Source organism: Gorilla gorilla, chromosome 20 (genome assembly GCF_029281585.2).
Source record: "Gorilla gorilla gorilla isolate KB3781 chromosome 20, NHGRI_mGorGor1-v2.1_pri, whole genome shotgun sequence".
In the NCBI taxonomy this organism is placed as follows: Eukaryota; Metazoa; Chordata; class Mammalia; order Primates; family Hominidae; genus Gorilla; species Gorilla gorilla.
The window spans coordinates 17,876,727-17,898,987 of NC_073244.2; the positions used below are offsets into that span (position 1 = coordinate 17,876,727).

Genomic DNA, 22,261 nt, shown 5'->3' on the forward strand with positions numbered 1-22,261 from the left:
GTTTGGCTGAAATGCAACTATCCAATAACCCGAGTGCAGGAAGCAGCTCGTGTAAGCTTAGAGAAGCTGTTGCTAGAATCTGTCAGTCTGGCTTCGCAGGGCCTGATACCCAGGGCTTCCGCTGTCACTTAGACGTGGGGGGCGGGGCCGAACATTCCATCCAATCAGAGGCACTGGGACGGGGCCCTGCCCACTGTGCATCCAGGCACGGAGGATGTTGCATTCCTGCCGTCACCTTTGTCGCTGCGAGGGCGGCGGTTGGGATCTGGCCTTTCCAGCCCCGAGAGGGACCTAGTGCCTCTACCCAGATTTCTGTCGCTCTGTCACCTGCGCTATGCCCTGCTGTACTCACAGGAGCTGTAGAGAGGACCCCGGGACATCTGAAACCCGGGAAATGGTGCGTGTGCTGGCCCGGGAGTGGTGAGATGGGGGAGGGGCTGCCTGGAACTGGCGGGACCCGGGTCTCCCTGTGGGCGACTCCGGGGTCTGGGACCGAGTCCTCCTGGAGCTGCTCGGCCCTCGGTCCCCGCGGCCGCTGGATGTGGGTGGGCCGGCAGCCGGGACTCCGGGCGTCCTCTCCCGTCCCTGCCCGTCTACTGCGGCCTTGGCCCCGAAGCCCTCTTGTGCAGCTCCGCGCCCGCAGCCCGACGTCTCCCCAGATTGTGCAGGGGCCACGGGAGGGTCATGGGCGGATTTCGACTCGGGTGTGGATTTCGTCCGTAGGAGGAGCAGCGGTCTGTGGGCCCACAGCCTCCACTTTCTCCTGTTAAAAATTATACCGAGGTACATTAACAAAAAGTTCATTTGAGGAAACAGCCATTCACGAATGAGAAACACCCGGTCCTGGCTTGTGGTTTGTCAACGGAAAAAAAACAGACTATGTAAAATACAGAAGTGTATTCAGAGCCGAGTAGGAGAGACCTTGGCCGAGGGAAACACAACCCCAGGAAGCCTGGAGTAAGTGGTCCCGAGGCGGCTCAAGACAGTTTGGTTTTATTCATTTCAGAGAGACAGGAATTGCAGGGAAAATGATGGATCAAGGCTGGAAGGTGTAAGTTCCATTAGCAGAAAGGGCGGGACCTGTGGAAGGGGGGTTAGAAGGCACAGGTGGTTGAGGGATTCTGTAGGTGGCAGTTGGTTGAGAGTGTGAAGCTTTGTCTAAAGTTTGGAGGAGGTAGGAAGGAATGCTGAAGGAAGGGGGTCTGTTATCTGCCACTTGATTCCATCCCAGCCAGAAAACAGACCTGTTTCTCGAGATTTTATGAATTCTAAGGCGTGACTTACCCTTGTCTTGCGTGGCCTTAGGTCTTGTTTGTAATTTGGTATCTTGTTGTCACAAGGAGTCTGTTTTTCCAGTCAGAGAATGTCTATTTTTACATGAATGTGCGTCAGTTGCTGCATCTAAACTCCTAAAGGGAGAGGGTGTCAGGAGGCCTGTCTCACCTCCCATCCTGTCATACACAGGCACTCAATTTTCAGGGCTTTTGGGGGGTTCCCTTGGCCAAGAGCCGGTCACTTCACTTAACTGGGAAGATACTTTGTTTGTTTTTGTTTTTGTTTCAGACGGAGTCTCCTTCTGTCGCCCAGGCTGGAGTGCGATGGCTCGATCTCGGCTCACTGCAACCTCCGCCTTCTGGGTTCAAGGGATTCTCCTGCCTCAGCCTCCTGAGTAGCTGGGATTACAGGCACGCACCACCACCCCCAGCTAATTTTTGTATTTTTAGTAGAGATGGGGTTTCACCATGTTGGCCAGGCTGTTCTCAAACTCCTGACCTCAAGTGATCCACCCGCCTAGGCCTCCCAAAGTGCTGGGATTACAGATGTGAGCCACATCGCCATGCCAGAAGATATGTTTTTATTTTTGTTTTACATGTTTAAGGCTAGGCTTTTATAAGGTACATGGGGAGACAAACCAGATAAATGCTTGATTGGTTGCAGAGATGCAGTCGCCTTATGTGGACTTGTCAACCGGAAATAATCGAAAGGTTCAGATTTCAGTTGGAAGAGTTTATTCAAGCAGAAAGATAGCAATGACCAAAACACAGACTCCAGAAAAATGGACTCAGTACTCCAAAATTGGAAGTTATGTTCTTGCTTATATTACTGAAAAAAGAGGTCCTGATCAGACCCCAAGACAGTTCTTGGATCTCACACAGGAAGGAATTCAAGATGAGTCACAAAGTGCAGTGCGAAGAGAGTTTATTGAAAGCTACTCTGGGCCAGCATGATGGCTTAGGCCTGTAATCCAAGCACTTTGGGAGGCCCAGGCGAGAGGATCACTTGAGCTCAGGAGTTCGAGACCAGCCTGGGCAACTTAGTGAAACCCCGTCTCTTCCAAAAATAAGAAAAATTAGCCGGGTGTGGTGGCCTGTGCCTGTAGTCTCAGTTACTCAGGAGGCTGAGGTGGGACAATCACTTGAACCTGGGAGGCAGAGGTTGCAGCCCAGCCAAGGATGCGCCACTGCACTCCAGCCCGGGTAACAGAGTGAGACCCCATCTCAAAAAACAAAAACAAAACAAACAAACAAAAAAGAGTTGAGGACCAACCTGGCCAACACAGCGAGAACCTGTCTCTATTTAAAAAAATAAAAAAGAAGAAGAAGAAGAAAGAAAGCTTCTTTGTTACAGAGTAGGGCATCCTCATACAGCAAGAGGAGGAATGTACTGTCTTTTCTTATGTAGGGATCTTGTCTATGTAAAGACTAAACTAAGCTGTGCCTACCTGCATGTGGGCTGACAGCGTCACAAAATTTATTACTCTGTTGATTTAAAGAAAACTATCCTTTACATTTTAGTGCACAAGTGCATTAAAGCATAACTATAATTACCTTGAAAGCACATATTGTTATAGGTATTGGGACATCAGGACATTCTGGTGTTGTGGGAGTGTAAGGATACTTGCAGGCATCTTCAGGCTGTTTTCTTCATGGGAAACTTTATGATCATGGGTTGTGACTGGCAAGGAGTGTTTCTTGTTAGTGTCAAGGTGGAGCTGAACTTAAATTGGTGTTACTCTGGCTCCCCTAGGCACCTGCTTCCCTAACACTCATATAGGCAAAAGGCAAATAAATATAACAGGATTACGTTTTCCATAGAAGGCTGATGTATGAGGTACAACAATTTAATTTTTTTTTTTTTGAGGCAATGTCTTGCTCTGTGGCCCAGGCTGGAGCAGTGGTGCCGTCACGGCTTACTGCAGCCTTGACTTCCCCATCTTGAGCACCTCCGCCTCCCAAGTAGCTGAGACTATAGTCGCCCACTACCACACCTGGGTAATTTTTAATTTTTTATGGAGGTGGGGTCTCGATACATTGCCCAGGCTTGTCTCTAGCTCCTGGCCTCAAATAGTCCTTCTTCTTTGGCCTCCACAAGTCTTGGGATTGCAGGCGTTAGCCAGTGCACCTGGCTAACAACTTAATTTGTTATGGTTTGCTTTTTTCCCCCAGCACTTGTTTTCTTTTCTTTCTAGCTGGTTTTTATTTCCTTTTCAATTTAAAAGAGTGAATTCAACATTCCAGCTGAAGATAATGTGATAACCATGAAGTCTTTGTGTGAGAAAGTTAAGAGGGAAGTTAGTCTACTACAGAGATCAGTAGTGAAGAGGGGCCCAGTGGGATGGCTCACACCTGTAACCCCAGCACTTTGGGAGGCTGAGGCAGGTGGATGGCTTGATCTCAGGAGTTCAAGACCAGCCTGGGCAACATAGTGAGACCCCCCCCCACCATCTCAATTGCGAAAAATCATATTAAATAAATTAAAAATAGCAAAGAGGGAAAGGGTCTTTCCTGTTTCCCTTCAGTCATTTACAACATTTTATAAAACAGTATAGGTAAGAAGGAAGGCGAATCTGTAATCAAGGAAAGATGTGTTCCAGCTGGCTGTTTGAAAGCTGTGTGTCACGTGACTCAACCCCATGATCACATTGTTTCAAGACAGTTTAGAGATCCACCAGCTTAAATATTTGAATTACTTGGTTGTTTTTGTTTGTTTGTTTGTCTTGAGACGGGGTCTCACTCTGTCGTCTAGGCTGGAGTGCAGTGGCGCAATCTCAGCTCACTGCAGCCTCCACCTCCTAGGTTCAAGTAATTCTCCTGCCTCAGCCTCCCAAGTAGCTGGGATTACAGGTACATGCCACCATACTCGGCTAATTTTTGTATTTTTAGTAAAGACAGGGTTTTACCACGTTGGCCAGGCTGGTCTCCAACTCCTGTCCTCAAGTGGTCCACCCACCTTGGCCTCCCAAAGTGGTGGGATTACAGGTGCGAGCCACCATGGCTGGCCTGACTTACTTCTTGCAACAGCCTATATAGGTAGAAAATTTCTAGTTATGTAATCAGAGGTTAATTGGTGGACTGTGCCTGATTAAGCATAAATTTCATTTTTCTATAAATTAGTAATTTTATTTATTTATTTTTTTGAGACAAAGTTTCACTCTTGTTGCCCAGGGTGGTGTGCAGTGGTGCAATCTCGGCTCACTGCAACCCCTGCCTTCCAGTTTCAAGCGATTCTCCTGCCTCAGCCTCCTGAGAAGCTGAGATTACAGGCGCCCGCCACCACGCCTGGCTAATTTTTGTATTTTTAGTAGAGACTTGGTTTCACCATGTTGGCCAGGCTGGTCTCGAACTCTTGACCTCATGATCCACCTGCCTCGGCCTCTCAAAAGTGCTGGGATTACAGGTGTGAGCCACCACGCCTGGCCTAAATTAGTAATTTTCAAGAGTTGTATTTCAATTTGATTTCAGGGTCGTTAGGTACCACGGACCCTACTGGACTCAACAAAGGAGGACGAATGCGGGAATAAAGACAAAGACAAAAGAATGTGTTTGGAACAGGGGGTCAGGGGGCTCCTTGCTTGTAGTGAACATGGGCCCCGAGCTTCTAGCGCCTTTCATGTTTATTGAGTAAAGGGGATAGAGAGAAGCAGGTGGTTGTAGGTCAGCTGCTTGATTTAGAGCAGGCCTGCATGACTGCATTTTTCAAACAATAGGCTCCAGATGTCCCAGTAGATAACCTCAAGCAGCACAGCACCAGGGAGTGATTGTCCTCAGTATACCTTCTGGCGGCAGGAGCAGATGTGAGTTTGCCCACATTCTGCATTCATGATAAACAGTTCACTGTTTATCATATAGCCTCCAGTGGAAAGCTGAGTTGGTCACGACCTTCGGGCCTTGGGCTCCCAACATCTCTCCCTTTCTGTTTATGCATTAATTGAATGAATGTAAGGCCAGGTTGAGCAGCTCTCATTTTCTGATTGGCGGTCCATCTGATTTTACAGACTATGAACAAAAAACAGAGACTAAAAAACATCATTCCAATAACTATATATGAGATGTTAATGTAGTGCTTTAGCTTGGTCCAAATATTGAGGCTCTCTAGGCCTTGCAGGAATTCACTCCAGACTTCTAAGGAAGGCTGAAACTCTTGAGTTTGCTTATTTAAGTCCAGAATTTTGTTTTGCAGTTCACCAATATCAAAGGTCCCGTGGATGCTCACTTTGGTTATATTCTAAGTTGTTTACACAAATATGAGTGGGATTAAGATGACAGCACAATTGCCGTTGCAATTGTAAGCTTTGTGCTTGTTCCCCTAACCATAGAACTATGGATTTCAACATTGCCACTTCAGTTTGTAACTCAGTGTTAATTCTATTATGAAGTAGCCACACTTGGTTGGCTGTACGCATCCAGTTCTGCACGTACTGAACTGTTTGAATAGAACTATGCAAAGTGATGGAGGACATCACAACAGAAGTTATTGGTGTGACCAAGGAAACAATAGCCAAAATTATCATGCCTAAGGCTCTACGGGCACGATGAGTAAGCTGAGTTAGAAGAAGTTTCACAAAGTGCAAAGCAGGGGTGGCAGACCAAGGCTTGGACAGATTAATGGGAATCCATAGCCTAGGGATGCAACCCAAAATCATCAAAGTAGAGATGTTATGTGTTTGTGGCCAGGCACAGTGGCTCACACCTGTAATCCCAGCACTTTGGGAGGCCAAGGCAGGTGGATTACGAGGTCAGGAGTTCGAGACCAGCCTGGCCAGCATGGTGAAACCCCGTCTCTACTAAAAATACAAAAATTAGCCAGGCATGGTGGCGGGCACCTGTAATCCCAGCTACTCAGGAGGCTGAGGCAGGAGAATCGCTTGAACCCAGGAGGCAGAGGTTGCAGTGAGCCGAGATCGTGCCACTGCACTCAAGCTTGACAACAGAGCAAGGCTCTGTCTAAAAAAAAAAAAAAAAAAAAGAGACATTGTGTGTTTGCAATGTGCTATGATTAATGTAGTGATATAACTGACAAGATTTACAGGTCAATTGGGTATTGTTTACCTGGAGCTAATCCTTCTTAGCTGTCAAAAAGACATAAGGATTAAAAACACAAACCGTAAATTGAGTGGTGATATTCTTTACAAGTGTAGCATTAAAACTGTGTTGCTTACTATTGCTATTATTGGATAGTATCCCAACCCCGATGCTGCCATTCATAAATGAAGGTGCTGCCTTCCATAACGTCTTTTGGATTGGTCCTTGCCTCCCTGGATAATGCCACTGAGGAAGAGGTGAGCTAAAGCCTGCTGCACGCCAAGCAATCTGGGCAGCAGACTGGGATTGGATCCCGGTGTGGTATAAAGAATAAGCATTAAAAGCTTACCACCAATGCCAGCCAAGTTTGTGCCATGATTTCTAATTTTCATCTTTTCCATCTAGTTGACCTTTAGGTCCCCAATCCACAATGTCTGCAGTTAACATAGATTGTTTTCTACGGGCCAAGACTCTGGGTCCATGAAGGGGGGTAGGAACTATGGAAGGGAATCCATTCCATATAGTCAGCACAGTTGGGGTGACTGGGCCGGGAATGGTTGGTTAGCACACCAGTTACATTAATGGAACCAAGACATAATAAGCACATGACTTTTCCATAGTGATTCCACCATGCTTGAGCTTGAATTATAAGACAGCTACTGTTGAGTGACATCTCTGTGGTGATACACAAAGGGAGTCCTTCTAGTGGGGTGGTATAATTGATGACATTGTTCTAAGAGTCTAACTGTTCTATGTCATGGGGAGTTAGGGGTCCTGGAGCCCACGCTCCCTGATCATGAAAGATTTCAGAAAGAGTGTCACTCCAAAGTATAGGCCGTACTGCTGGGGGATTGGGAACATATGCCCAATATGTTTTTACCTCTGTACAGGGAAAACATACCGCACAGGACATTATGGCTGACAGGCCAAGAACATGGCATCAGGGGTTTTTGCCTGTCCCTGATGCTCCAGTAGTTTCTCAGCTTCTTGCGTGGTTTTCTTGAGTTGTCCCCAGGTTATGGGGGTTGATGTCGTTGTGACTCCGGTCAGCCTTCTCTCCGTCTTCACACTCAGGCTCAGCTGGCTCATGGGTTGTACCGGAGGGACCAAGCCCATTGTTGGCCACCATGGGTCCCTCCAGTTTCCCATTCCATGGTGGCACGCACCTTGAGGGCACTCACATGGTGTGTCCATCTCCTGTAGAAACACAAGCATACCTTCATCCCCATGTAAGTAAATCCACCGGACCTTTCCATTGTCCTTCTCCCAGGGATTTCCATAACACTTTCAGATAAACTTTCCTCTTTTCCTCTAACACTTGCCAATGTCTTTCTGCTGGAGTCTTACCATCCGGACCAGGAGTCAAAAAATTTAAAGTAAATAAGGCTAAATGTAATTTTATTTGAGGTGGTAGCTGGTCTCCTATACCCCCTTTCTGTTTTTTCAACATGCATTGTAATGTTTGATGTGCCCGCTCTATAATGCCTTGTCCTCGGGGATTGTAAGGTATTCCTGTTTTGTGGGTGATTGTCCATAACTGTAAAAAGTTTTGAAAAACATGACTAAGTATAAGCAGGTCCATTGTCAGTTTTTAATGGTTTAGGGATCCCCATATGAGCAAATGATGACAGGCAATGTCACTGCACATGACCAGCTGTCTCACCTGTTTGGCATGTAGAATGCAGCATATGAGATTAAGTGTCTATAGTTACATGAACATAGCTAAGCTTGCCAAAGGCTGCTATATGTGTAACATCCATCTGCCAAATTTCATTTGGAGCCAAGCCCTGTGGATTGCATCCTTCCACAGGTATAACACCAGGGACATGCTGACAAGTGGGACAGGCTTGCGCTATAGTTCGAGCCTGGCTGTGAGGCAGGTGAAACATACGAGTAAGGGCTGAGGTGTTTTGAGGCAGTATTGCATGAGAAGTTTGAGCTTGTTGAAATACAGAACCAACCAGTTTATCTGCTCTATCATTACCTAGAGATAGTGGTCCAGGGAGTTGTATGTGAGAGCGAATATGAGAAATATGTAAAGGAGCAGCATGAGAGCGAACAGCTTGTTGAAGTCTTAGAAACAAGCTAAGCAGTTCTAGCTCTAGTGTGCTTTTAATTGTAGCAGTTTCTATGCGACTGGCTACATTTACGACATAGGCTGAATCACAGACAATGTTAATGGGAGTTGAAGCTGTGAGCTCTAAAACTAGAATGACTGTAATTAACTCTGAGCGTTGAGCTGAAAGTCCAGAGATGCTTATTGTTTGAGTATGTTTAGGTCCCAACATAGCTGCACGCCTTTGGAAGAGCCATCGGTAAAATAGGCCTGACCACCTGGAATAGGCTCGTGATGAGTAATCACAGGGAAGATAAAATAATAGACATTATAAAATTGTAAAACTTTGTCCGATGGAGAGTAGTTGTCTATTATTTCCACAAAATCTGCAAGAGCAATTTGCTACACAGTCGATATTTCCCATGCTGTGGCCTGTTGTTGGGAATCCAAAGAAACAATAATTGCATCTGGATCATATCCCATAAGCACTTTTAATTTATGCCTACCTATAGTCACAAGTTGTGTAATTAAAGGAAGATAGACTTGCAAGGTTTTAACTGTTTGATTAGGTAGAAAGAGCCATTCTATTACTGATACAGACTTGTCTAAGCACTGGCCCAGGAGTCCTGTTGGAGAATGAGGGGTATGAAGAATAAGCAAAGGCTTTTGTGGCTACAGCCATGAGGCATGTCTCTGCTGAAGCATCTGTTCTACAAGTTGCAACTCAGCTTCTGCCTCTTTGATCAATTGCTGCGGGGAAATCTAATGAAGAGTCTCCTTGCAGGGTTTGATAAAGATGTTTGAGTCGATAAGTTGCAATACCTAGCATTGCGCACAGCCAATGAATATCCCCTAACAACTGTTGAAAATCATTTAAAATCTGTAACCTGTCTTTATGGAGAACTACTTTCTGAGGCCGAACACTTCTTTCAGTAACAATAGTGCCTAAGTAATGGTATGGGGAAGTTGTTTGTACTTTCTCTGGACCAATTTTGAGATTCCATTTAGTCAAAGCCTGCTTTCTTTCTCTGAATAACTGATGTAAGATTTGATCTGTAGGAGTGGCCAAAAGAATGTCATCCATGAAATGAATGATGTGAGCAGTAGGAAACATATTCAGAGTCTCCTTCAATGTTTGTCCTACAAAATGCTGACATAGCGTAGGACTGTAAAGCATGTCTTGGGGTAAAACTTTCCTTTGATAACGAGAAACAGGTTCTCTTGGATGAATAGAAGGCACAGAGAAGGCAGATCCAGGCTTATCCTTCTCGTGTAAGGGTATAGTAAAGAAAGGTCTATGCCGGGCGCGACGGCTCACGCCTGTAATCCCAGCACTTTGGGAGGCCGAGGCGGGCGGATCATGAGGTCAGGAGATCAAGACCATCCTGCCTAACATGGTGAAACCCCGTCTTTACTAAAAAATACAAAAAAAAAAAAAAAAATTAGCCAGGCATGGTGGCAGGCACCTGTAGTCCCAGCTACTTGGGAGGCTGAAACAGTAGAATGGCGTGAACCCGGGAGGCGGAGCTTGCAGTGAGCCGAGATGGCACCACTGCACTCCAGCCTGGGCGACAGAGCGAGACTCCATCTCGAAAAAAAAAAAGAAAGGTCTATTACTACAAGAGGCCAGTCTCTAGGAATGATGGCTGCAGATAGCAAGCCTTGTTGTAATGCACCCATCAGTTTAATTTGTGCATTAATAGCTCTCAAATCATGCAGCAGTCGCCATCTTCCTGACTTCTTTGGAATTACAAACACTGGTGAATTCCAGTGGCTAACCGACTCCTCTTTATGTCCTGCATCCAGTTGCTCTTTTTCTAGTGCTGAAGTGGAGTTAGTTTCTCCTGTGATAGGGGCCACTGATCCACCCACACAGGTTTGTCACTGAGCCATTCTAATGGTAAGGCAGTAGGTGAAGGAGAAGTATCAATGACCCCCATCAGAAATCCTGACTCCTAGCCCTTTTCTATCTGTTTGCCCACTTATTGATATAGGATCAGGGTTTCCCTGTAGGGACTTTTCTAAGCCTTTTCTGCTCTGATATCCCATTTTAGGGTTTGACCCTTGGCTCTTTTTAGATTTGTCAACTACTAAATTAGCCATTGCTTGACCTAACATTGTAGAACGATAAAGCTCAGTTCCTACATCCTGAGAAGCTCTGAGAAAATTTCCCAACTCTTCTGTATACTTCACAGGTGCTAGTGCACATTTACAATCTACATTTGCATTCTTTAAAGCTAAAGTTACAGTTTGCATCTCTGCAGCCATGGTATGAGGAATCTGTTTCTTCACTGCCTCTTGTAATCTTTCAAGAAAATGTGCACAGGGCTCCTGCAACCCTTGTGTGATATGTAAAAAGGATTGTACTGGAACCCCTTCCTCTGGAATTGTGGCCCAGGAACATTTAGCAGCCAGTGCACACTGCTTATAAGCAGCGTCTGGGAGTGCCATTTGATGTTCCAGGTCTGAATAAGGGCCATTACCCAACAGCATATCCTCTGTAATGTCTCTATGTCCAGTAGCACGATTCTGTCTAGCCTGGTCTGCACACATTTCTTCCCAATTTAAATTCCGTGTTAGGTATGCGCTAGCAGACAAACAAATCTGAGCCAAATGTTTTACATCAAAGGGTATAAGGCGCATAGCACCAAAAAGAGATTCTGGTAATCCTAAAGTAAATGGGCTCTGTACTCCATTATTAACTACACTAGCTTTTAATTCCTTCAACAACTTAAACTCCAGTGGGGGTGTGTTCATGAATAAACTGCTGTGGATTATTTGAATCGGGCCTTATGGAAACAGGAAAAACGCAAGGTCCTAAGGGCTCTCCAGCTATGGCAGCAGAGCATAAAGTTGTTTGTTTTGAGGTCTCTATTTCTGCTACCGAAGGAGGCAGTACAGGTGTTTCTGCGATTGGAGGGGGCGGTATAGGCCAGTTTTTATCCTCCTTCTCCTGTTTATTATTTTCAGTTGGCGCTGTGAGTGGGACAACAGATTCTTTCAGATTTTTAAACTCAGAACATGATTCCAGCTGTCTAGCAGAATAAGAAGGAGATAGTGGCAGAAGGACAGTATGGACTAAACTCCGAGTGGAGAAAACAGAAGGATCAACTTTTAGACCTTTTTGATGAGCCCATTTTAATCCTTCACCTGCTGTGTCCCAATTTTCCACATGGAAAGTGCCTGTCTGCAGAAACCATGGGTTATGCATAATAACCTCCTGCAGCATCTTAGTGTCTGAGAACTAACCTGAGTACCAGACTGTTTAAGTAAAACTTTAAGCAACTGCACATAATGTTGCTCCTCAATCCCAGCACTTTGGGAGGCCGAGGCGGGTGAATCATGAGTTCAGGAGATCAAGACCATCCTGCCTAACATGGTGAAACCCCGTCTTTACTAAAAATACAAAAAAAAATACAAAAAAAAATTGTCTATTGCTCCTCAATAGACAAATACTGCCCCATGTTACCCTGATTCAGAAACTTCCTATTCCCAGTACTTCTCTAGAGCACCTACCTTATATTGCTCCCAGTACCTCTTTAGGGCACTGATCAGTGTCTCTTTAGGGCACTGACTTTATATCAGCTGCCGGCAGATATCCCGGGGTCCCCGTTTGTGTGGTGAATTTCATTTCCTCTGCTCCAGCAAGCTTTCTTCGTTCACGTCCTCAAGTCCCTGTTCACGGGAGCCGCTTTGCCACGGACCCTGCTGTACTGAACAGAGGACGAACGCGGGAATAAAGACAAAGACAAAAGAATGTGTTTGGAAGAAGCGGTCAGGGGCACCTTGCTTCTAGTGAACAAGGGCCCTGAGCTTCTAGTGCCCTTCGTATTTATTGATTAAAGGAGATAGAAGGGGGTGGTTGTAGGTCAGCTGCTTGATTTAGAGCAGGCCTGCATGACTGCATTCTTTGAACAATAGACTCCAGATGTCCCAGTAGATAACCTCAAGCAGCACAGCGCCAGGGTGATTGTCCTCAGTGTACCTTCTGGCAGCAGGCGCAGACGCGAGTTTGCCCACATTCTGCATTTATGATAAACAGTTTACTGTATGATCATATAACCTCCAGTGGAATGCTGAGTTGGTCACGACCCTCAAGTCTTTGGCTCCCAACCCTTAGGTAGGACCTTAGGACACCACAGACAGTTCGGCCTCATTGCTTCTTATTTAAATTTGTTCATACTCTTCAGGGCGACTGGTTTGCCCCTGCATTCTCCAAATATATGGGATACAGGGCCGCAAATCCTCCAACCTCATACAGGAGCCTAACTCTTCAAGGGCTTGCAGTAAAATCTGTTTCTGAACATTTCACATGAGAGGAAAGCAGAGAATAACCACTAGACAATTTCCCGAAAAAACCTTTCTGCCTCTCCTTCTCTTATCTTTCCGAGACACAGACACCTTATCAGGATGTCTTTGGGATGCGGTTCCTTTCTGGAAACTGTACAGGGTGATGTGTCTTCAGTACACCCTCCTATCTTTTCCTGGTTTTGGGTTTTAGAACTGCCTCGGGCTGACTCAAGATCCCCACAACTGCCATGTCTCCTGGAGGGTCTAGTGGGTATCAGTGCCTAGGGGAGTGGGGCCTCCCAAGGGAGCAGCTGAATGCCTTATGGTGACAGAGATGCCTGGTATACGCTTCATCTAGATAACCAATTCTCTGAGTGCTCAGCTTCTCCCTCCCAACTCCAGTTTCCATTAATTGGAGACACATGGCCGGTCAGCCAATTGGATGTTGCTATTGAGGGAAAACAGAAATGATTCCTGTCTTCTGGATTGTCTCAACTGTGAAGAGAGAAATATCCCAAAAGAAAAGGAAAGGCCACTTCAACAGGGTGGAACAATAGCCTGCAAAAGCAAAATATACATGGGGGTACACAGGGGACACAATGACGTGTTGGTGGGAAATCGTCATTGAGCGCTTCTCCTTTCCTCTATGTGAAATGTTCAGGGAATCACCACCAGACACTCTCCTGTAAAAGTATGTGTGCTGCTCCTCCTTTCATCTATCGTGGAAACAGAGATCAGATTGTCTTTTGGTTGAGGCTCCCCTTTGGAAACATAAAGGAGTATTGTGTCTTTAGTGCACTCTCCTATCTTTTCTTGGTCCTGGGTGGCAGAAATGGGGTGACTTGCTTCTTTCATGTAAAAATATGCATTGAAGGTCTCGCGATAACTTTGTTGCTTGACAACTCATTTAGTTTTTATTTATTTATCTAAAAATTTTTTTGTTTTGTTAGAGACAGGGTCACAAAATCCCAAGCTCAGGTGATCCTCCCACCTCAGCTTCCCAAAGTGCTGGGATTCCACTTGTGAGCCACCATGTCCGGCCACTCATTTTTTTGCATCACTGAGTAACATTCCATTGTACGGATGTTACCATAGTTTGTTTTTTTATTCATCTATTGAAAGGCTCATCTTGAGCCTGGTGTGATGCCTCATCCCTGAATTCCCAGCTACATGGGAGACGGAGGTGAGAAGATTGCTTGAGGCCAGCAGTTAGAGAACAGCCTGGTAGATACAGTGTGAGAACTCCTCTATTTTTTTTTTAAGACTCACCTTGTTTGATTTTAATTTTGGTAGTTATGAGTAAGGCTGCTAAAAATGTTTGTGGGAGGACTTTTGTGTGGACATCAGTTTTCAGGTCACTTGGGTCAATATGTAGGAATGAGACTACTGAATCCATAAGACCATGCTTATTTTCTTCAGAACTCCACAGACTGTCTTTCAAATTGGCTGTAGAATTTTCCATTCACATCCCTAGTGAATGAGAGTTCACTGTCACCAGCATTTGGAAGTATCAGTGTTTTGGATTTCACCTACCGCAACAGGTATTTACTGTTACCTCATTGTTGTTTTCTGTTTTTTTTTTTTTTTTTCTTTTTTTGGAGACGGAATTTTGCTCTTTTTGCCCAGGCTGGAGTGCAATGGCGTGATCTCAGCTCACTGCAGCCTCTGCCTCCCCAGTTCCAGTGATTCTTCTGCCTCAGCCTCCCAAGTAGCTGGGATTACAGGCAGATACCGCCATGCCCAGCCAATTTTTGTATTATTAGTAGAGATGAGATTTTACCTTGTTGGTCATGCTGGTCTCAAACTCCTGACCTCAGGTGATCCACCTGCCTCGGCCTCCCAAAGTGTTGGATTATAGACATGAGCCATCGTGCCCAGCCTGTTTTCATTTGCTCTTTAATAACATGTAATGTAGAGCATCCTGTCATATGTTTGTTTGCCATAATTATGTCTTTAGAGAGAGGTATGCTTGGAAAGATTTTGCTTTTTTTTTTTTTTTTTTTGAGTTGTAGTCTGGCTCTCTGGCCCAGGCTGGAGTGCCGTGGCACAGTCTCGGCTCAGCTCACTGCAACCTCTGCCTCCCAGGATCAAGTGATTCTCCTGCCTCAGCCTCCCGAGTAGCTGGAGTTACAGGCTCATGCCACCGCGCCCAGCTAATTTTTGTATTTTTAGTAGAGGCGGGGTTTCACCATGTTAGCCAGGCTGGTCTCAACCTCCTGACCTCAGTGATCTACCCTCCTCAGCCTCCCAAAGTGCTGGGATTACAAGCGTGAGCCACCATGCCCGGCCTTTTTATTTTTTGATTAGTTGGCTTTTTTCTTATAGAATTCTAGGAGTTCTTCATATCTTTTGGGTACCAGTCCTTGATCAGATAGGTGTCTTGCAAATATTGTGTCCCAGTCTGCCGCCTGTCTTTTTATTCTCTTAACAGACTCTTTTCCCAAACAGAGTTTTATTTTGAATGAAGTCCAATTTATAGATTTTCTCACTCACAGATCATGTTTTTTGTGTTGTGTGTGAAACCTGATTGCCAAATCCAAGGTTGTCTTGGTTTTCACAAGTGTTAAGTTCTAGAAGTTGTGAGTTTTGCATTTTCCATTTAAGTAAATGATTCATCAGGAGGTAGTTTTGTAAAAGGTGCAGTTCTGTGTCTAATTTATTTCTTTGCATTTGCTAATCCAGGTGTTTCAGTACCATTTGTTTTGTGCCACCATGTCTAATTATTTATTTTATTATGGATACAGGGTCTCACTATGTTGCCCAGGCTGGTCTCGAACTGCGGGGCTCAAATGATCTGTCTGCCTTGGCCTCCGGTTTTGCATTTTTAATACTTGTCTTTATAGTAGATTTTTCTATGTTCCTAGTGCCTCTCTTGTGATCATATGGAATCTTCTCTTGTAGATTTAGTTTATTAAGTGTTTTTAATCATGAGGAGATATCAACCCATTTATGCTAGAGGTTGCAATTTTTTGAATTGCAGACGTGTGAAAAATCAGACTTTGGTAATGACCTTGAGCAGTAGGATACAAATAACTCCCACATGCTTAGCGTTCCAGAAATGGAACAGTGGGCTCAAATGGGTTAAGGCTTGTCACATGCCTTTTCTGCCTCTATTAGGACATTCTTCTCATTTTTTGTTTGATTTGAGATGGAGTCTCACTCTGTCGCCCAGGCTGGAGTGCAATGGTGGGATTTTGGCTCACTGCAACCTCTGCCTCCCGGGTTCAAAGGATTCTCCCACCTCAGCCTTCCAAGTAACGGAGAATACAGGCACGCGCTGCACGCCTGGCTAATTTTTGTGTTTTTAGTAGAGATGGAGTTCCACCATGTTAGCCAGGCTGGCCTCACACTGCTGACCTCAAGTGAACCACCTACCTTGGCCTCCTAAAGTGCTGGGATTGCAGGCATAAGCCAACACGCTTAAGGAATTTTACATGTACAATTGAGATAGTTTGACAAATCTATATAAGTTCTCTAAGATGAATTCTGTTGTATTTTGCCTTTTGCAATTATCCTGAGGTTTCATATATGTTGTAGTATGGGCCAAGATATTGTTTTCTTTCTTTTTTATTTTTATTTTTTATTTTTTTTGAGATGCAGTTTCACTCTTGTTGCCCAGGCTGGAGTGCAATGGCACAATATTGACTGACCCCAACCTCAAGCAATTTTCCTGCCTCAGCCTCCTGAGTAGCTGGGATTACAGGCATGTGCCACCACGCCCGGCTAATTTTGTATTTTTAGTAGAGACAAGGTTTCTCTAGGTTGATCACACTGGTCTTGAACTCCCAACCTCAGGTGATCTGCCCGCCTCCACCTCCCAAAGTGCTGGGATTACAGGCATGAGCCACCGCACCAGGCCAAGATGTTATTTTCTAAGACTAAATAATATTCCATTGTATGTATATGCTTACCACATTTTGTTTATCCATTCAGCCATCAATGGATATGTGGGTGGCTGCATTGCTCATTACTGCCACCCCAGGAAGGTCGTATAGTGGTTAAATCTGTGCTCATTACACGTGGGTATCTCTTAGGAGTTTCTTGTTTGCCCTCTTGTGTAATTACGGTCTTGTTTTTTTTAGTAATGTCCTGTTTGCCCTTCTTATCAGCATCTATCTAGCTACATTCTGACAGGATAACTGCAAACTGAATGATTCCTGGGCATCATAATGGATGTTTCTTTCTACTTAGGTGTCTCCCCTCCTCTCTGCTTATATCTAGCATGCCTGTTTTGGGTGGTCCCTGGGGTTGTGGGATTTCCCAGGGGCTACACTTCCTGCTCTTGGCTAGCTCTCTGCCTTCTCTAACAATGTCATCAAAGATTACACTTTGGGAACAGGCATTTTCAAGGATACACAGCTTCAGGACTGCTAATGTTAACTTTTTTCTGCATATTAATTCATAGTACTCTGTTATGACAGGTGCTACAGACCCACAGTCCAAAGAGACATTAGGGACAGCCCAGGCAGCTGACAGAGCGATACACTATCTCAAAAAAAAAAAAAAAAAAATTGCTGTCTGGGTATGGTGGCTCATGCCTGTAATCCTAGCACTTTGGGACTCTGAGGCAGGTGGATCACCTGAGGTTGGGAGTTCGAGACCAGCCTGACCAACATGGAGAAACCCTGTCTCTACTAAAAATACAAAATTAGCCGGGTATGCTGGCGCATGCCTGTAATCCCAGCTACTCAGGAGGCTGAGGCAGAAGAAGCACTTGAACCCCGGCGGTGAGCCGAGATTGCACCATCGTACTCCAGCCTGGGCAATAAGAGTGAAATTCTGTCTCAAAAAAATTAAAAAAAAATTGCTTTATGGAAGAAAGTAAGTATAGATAGAGAGAAAGGGATCTGATGACCAAAGCAGGGAATAAATGTTTGGAGTCCACGGCATCCTGAGAACTTCTTGGGAGTAGAGTCTAGGCCCCCAATGCTGTCACTCTCACCCATCCTCCTCTACACATGTGAGATGTTTCAGGATCCAGTGGCCTTTAAGGATGTGGCTGTGAACTTCACCCAGGAGGAGTGGGCTTTGCTGGATATTTCCCAGAAGAATCTCTACAGGGAAGTGATGCTGGAAACTTTCTGGAACCTGACCTCTATAGGTAAGGATGACAATATTCCTTCCCTCAGTGCATTAGTTTACCAATGTTTCTAGCTCACCAATGCTGTTGAGTGATTTGGAACACAGACAGGAAATACTTTGATGAATAAATGAGGCATGGCTGCTGTAAATCATGGGCATAGGTCTAATAATTTTTTCACAATTTTATACTGCCTCAGGATTATTTTTCTGTGTTTGTATTTTAGGAAAAAAGTGGAAAGACCAGAACATTGAATATGAGTACCAAAACCCCAGGAGAAACTTCAGGTAATTTGCACTTATAAGAGAAAGCAGTGTCTCTCTACACGATCTTAGAATATGAGACTATGTTAAAAATAAGTAAAACAAAGAACTAAGTCCAGGACCAAATTCATTTATTCATACAATATTTTATCTAAAAATATATATTTAAATGTGATCAAGGCTGAGGGCTCACTCCTATAATCCCAGTCCTTTGAGACATGGAGATAGGAGGATAGCTTGAGGCCAGCAGTTCAACAACAGCCTGCGCAACATAACGAGACCATATCTCAACAACAGCAAAAAATTAGCTGGGCATTGTGGTATGCATCCGTGGTCCCAGCTACTCAGGAGGCTGAGACATGAGGATCACTTGAGCCCCCAGGAGTTAAAGGCTGCGGTAAGCTATGATGATATCACTGCACTCCAGTGTGGGCAACAGGACAAGACCCTGAAACAAAAGAAAAATGACACAGAGTGTTTAGTATTTGTAAAATAGTTTACATGGGAAGAGTATTAAGAAGCCTCTTATAAACATTTTTTTAAATAATAGGTATGGCTGGGTCACCTTGTAGAATGTGTTGTCCAGTCACCTTCAAACAATTCAGACAGGGCAGAAAGCCTACACTTTGATGGACAGTGTTAAAAATGCAAGTGCAATACTTGTTGATTAATATAAAATTACTTATAAACAAACTCTTCATAATTTGTTTCTCATTTTTGACAGGAGTGTCATAGAAGAGAAAGTCAATGAAATTAAACAAGACAGTCATTGTGGAGAAACTTTTACCCCAGTTCCAGATGACAGGCTGAACTTCCAGAAGAAGAAAGCTTCTCCTGAAGTAAAATCATGTGACAGCTTTGTGTGTGCAGAAGTTGGCCTAGGTAACTCATCTTTTAATATGAACATCAGAGGTGACATTGGACACAAGGCATATGAATGTCAGGAATATGGACCAAAGCCATGTAAGACTCAACAACCTAAAAAAACATTCAGATATCACCCCTCCTTTAGAACACAAGAAAGGGATCACACTGGAAAGAAACCCTATGCTTGTAAAGAATGTGGAAAAAACATTATTTACCATTCAAGCATTCAAAGACACATGGTAGTGCACAGTGGGGATGGACCTTATAAATGTAAGTTTTGTGGGAAAGCGTTCCATTGTCTCAGTTTATATCTTATCCATGAAAGAACTCACACTGGAGAGAAACCATATGAATGTAAACAATGTGGTAAATCTTTTAGTTACTCTGCTACCCATCGAATACATGAAAGAACTCACATTGGAGAAAAGCCTTATGAATGTCAGAAATGTGGGAAAGCATTCCATAGTCCCAGATCCTGTCACAGACATGAAAGGAGTCATACGGGAGAGAAGGCTTATCAATGTAAGGAATGTGGAAAAGCATTCACGTGTCCCCGTTATGTTCGTAGACATGAAAGGACCCACTCTAGGAAGAAACTTTATGAATGTAAGCAGTGTGGGAAAGCATTATCCTCTCTTACAAGTTTTCAAACACACATAAGAATGCACTCTGGAGAAAGACCTTATGAATGTAAGACATGTGGGAAAGGCTTTTATTCTGCCAAGTCATTTCAAAGACATGAAAAAACTCACAGTGGAGAGAAACCCTATAAATGCAAGCAATGTGGTAAAGCCTTCACTCGTTCCGGTTCCTTTCGATATCATGAAAGGACTCACACTGGAGAGAAACCCTATGAGTGTAAGCAATGTGGGAAGGCCTTCAGATCTGCCCGAAACCTTCAATTGCATGGTAGGACTCACACTGGAGAGAAACCGTATCAATGTAAGGAATGTGGGAAAGCCTTCAGATCTGCCTCACAACTTCGAATGCATCGTAGGATTCACACTGGAGAGAAACCCTATGAATGTAAGGAATGTGGGAAAGCCTTCAGATATGTCCAGAACTTTCGATTTCATGAAAGGACACAAACACATAAGAATGCACTCTGGAGAAAGACCTTATAAATATAAGATATATGGGAAACACTTTTATTCTGCCAAGTTATTTCAAACACATGAAAAAATTCACACTGGAGAGAAACCGTACAAATGCAAGCAATGTGGTAAAGCCTTAATTGTTCCAGTTCCTTTCGATATCTAAAAGGACTCACAGTGGAGAAAAACTCTATGAGTGTAAGCAGTGTGGGAAAGTCTTCAGATCTGTCAAGAACCTTTCAATTTATGAAAGGACACACAATGGAGAGAAACCCTATGAATGTAAGAAATGTGGAAAAGCGTTCCATAATTTCTCTTCTTTTCAAATACATGAAAGGTGCACAGAGGAGAGGCGCCCTAAGAATGTAAGCATTGTGGGAAAGCATTCATATCTGCCAAGATCATTTGAATACATGCAAAACACACACTGGAGAGAAACCTATGAATGTAAGGAATGCGGACAAGCATTCAATTATTTTTCTTCCTTGCATATACATGAAAGGACTCATACGAGAGAGAATCCGTATGAATGTAAGGATTGTGGGAAAGCATTCAGCTTGCTTAGTTGCTTTCATAGACATGTAAAGACGCACCAGAAGGAAACCCTATGAATGTAAGCAATGTGGCAAAAGCTTTCACTTCTTCCAGTTCTTTTCAATATCATGAAAGGACTCACACTGGGGAGAAACCGTATCGATGTAAGCAATGTGGGAAAGCCGTCAGATCAGCCTCATGACTTCAAATGCATGGAAGCACTCACACTTGGCAGAAACTCTATGAATGTAAGCAGTATGGGAAAGCCTTCAGATCGGCCAGGATTCTTTGAATACAAATAATGAATGTAAACAATTAACTGTTTATAATAACTGTATACTAACAAATGTTATTCTTTTTAAATAATTAAGAAGCTATAATAAAATATCCATTGGTGTCATGTATTAGATCAAGCTTATAATGTTACATTGTTGTTATTTGGACATTGTGAATCAGCATTACCTGGATTCAATGCCAGGCATATTTTTCCTCATGTAAATTTTACTTTTCATGCTTATGTACTTTAATTTTTATTTCAACCGTAATTTTTCTTTTTTTTCCTTTTCCTTTTTCTTTTTCTTTTTTTAGAAAGAGCCTCACTCTGTTGCCCAGGCTGGAGTGCAGTGGTGCGATCTTGGCTCACTGCAATCTCTGCTTCCCAGGTTTGAACAATTCTCCTTCTTCAGCCTTTTGAGTAGCTGGGACTACAGGCATGCACCACTTCACCTGGCTAATTTTGTGTATTATTTAGTAGAGACGGGGTTTCACCATATTGGCCAGGCTGGTCTCGAACTCTGGACCTTGTGATCCTCCTGCCTCAGCCTCTCAAAGTGCTGGATTTACAGACATGAGCCACTGCGCCCTGCCTCAACCCTAATTTTTCTTTCACTCATAATACCAAAAGTTATCTCATGTACCTCTGAGTACCTTCTTCCCCAAAACCAGCAGTGCCATACCTGCTGTCAGCAAGGGTGTAATATGCCATAGTGATAAATATGACCAGAAGACATAAATGACTATGGGATGTATGAGAATTACAAGTCACATTGGTAAGAAGATAAAAATTTTGGTCATGTTTATGATTTGAAATATGTTTACTTCTACCAGTTTTAGAAATACAGTTACAAAATGCCCTTGTTTTTGTCCTGGTCCATCGTGATCACTGAGGAGCATCATCTCATATGCCTGATATGTAACATGTGTCTCTCCAACAGTAAAAGACTTGGCCTTGGCTGGGTGCGGTGGCTCACACCTGAAAACCCAGCACATTGGGAGGCTGAGGCAGGCGGATCACCTGAGGTCAGGAGTTCAAGAACACCCTGACCAATATGATGAAACCCTGTCTCAACTAAAAATACAAAACTTAGTCAGGCATGGTGGCATGCTTCTGTAATCCTAGCTAGTCAGGAGGCTGAGAAAGGAGAATCACTTGAATCTGGGAGGCAGAGGTTGCAGTGAGCCGAGATCCCACCATTGCACTCCAGCCTAGTCAACAAGAGCAAAACTCTTTCTGAAAAAATAAAAACAAAAACAACTTGGCCTTGTGGTGAGGGGAGGTCAGCTCTAGACTTCTGGACCTGCTTTTGCCTTACTTATTCTGTAAAGACTAAAACATTTTCTAAAATGTATGGGCACTGTTAACTAGAAGGTACCTTAGTTAAAATATATAAATTCATTTACGCTTTATAAAGCTATATTTTTTTCAAGTTGCTTTACTGAGTCATAGGAGGCTAATAAATTTGTGTAAATTGTCTAAATAAAAGCCTTTCTTCCTC

At 43.9% G+C, this 22,261-nt stretch overlaps 1 protein-coding gene across 1 annotated transcript; it reads left to right on the forward strand.

Annotated features, from left to right (window-relative positions):
- Positions 1-22,261, forward strand: LOC101128351 (zinc finger protein 439-like). Its single transcript, XM_019016472.4, is given in 8 exon segments — positions 1-397; positions 17,623-17,749; positions 17,955-18,015; positions 18,716-19,942; positions 19,944-20,090; positions 20,092-20,547; positions 20,549-20,579; positions 20,581-22,261. Coding segments are annotated over 8 exon segments (2,310 nt in total). The 5' UTR covers positions 1-334; the 3' UTR covers positions 20,779-22,261.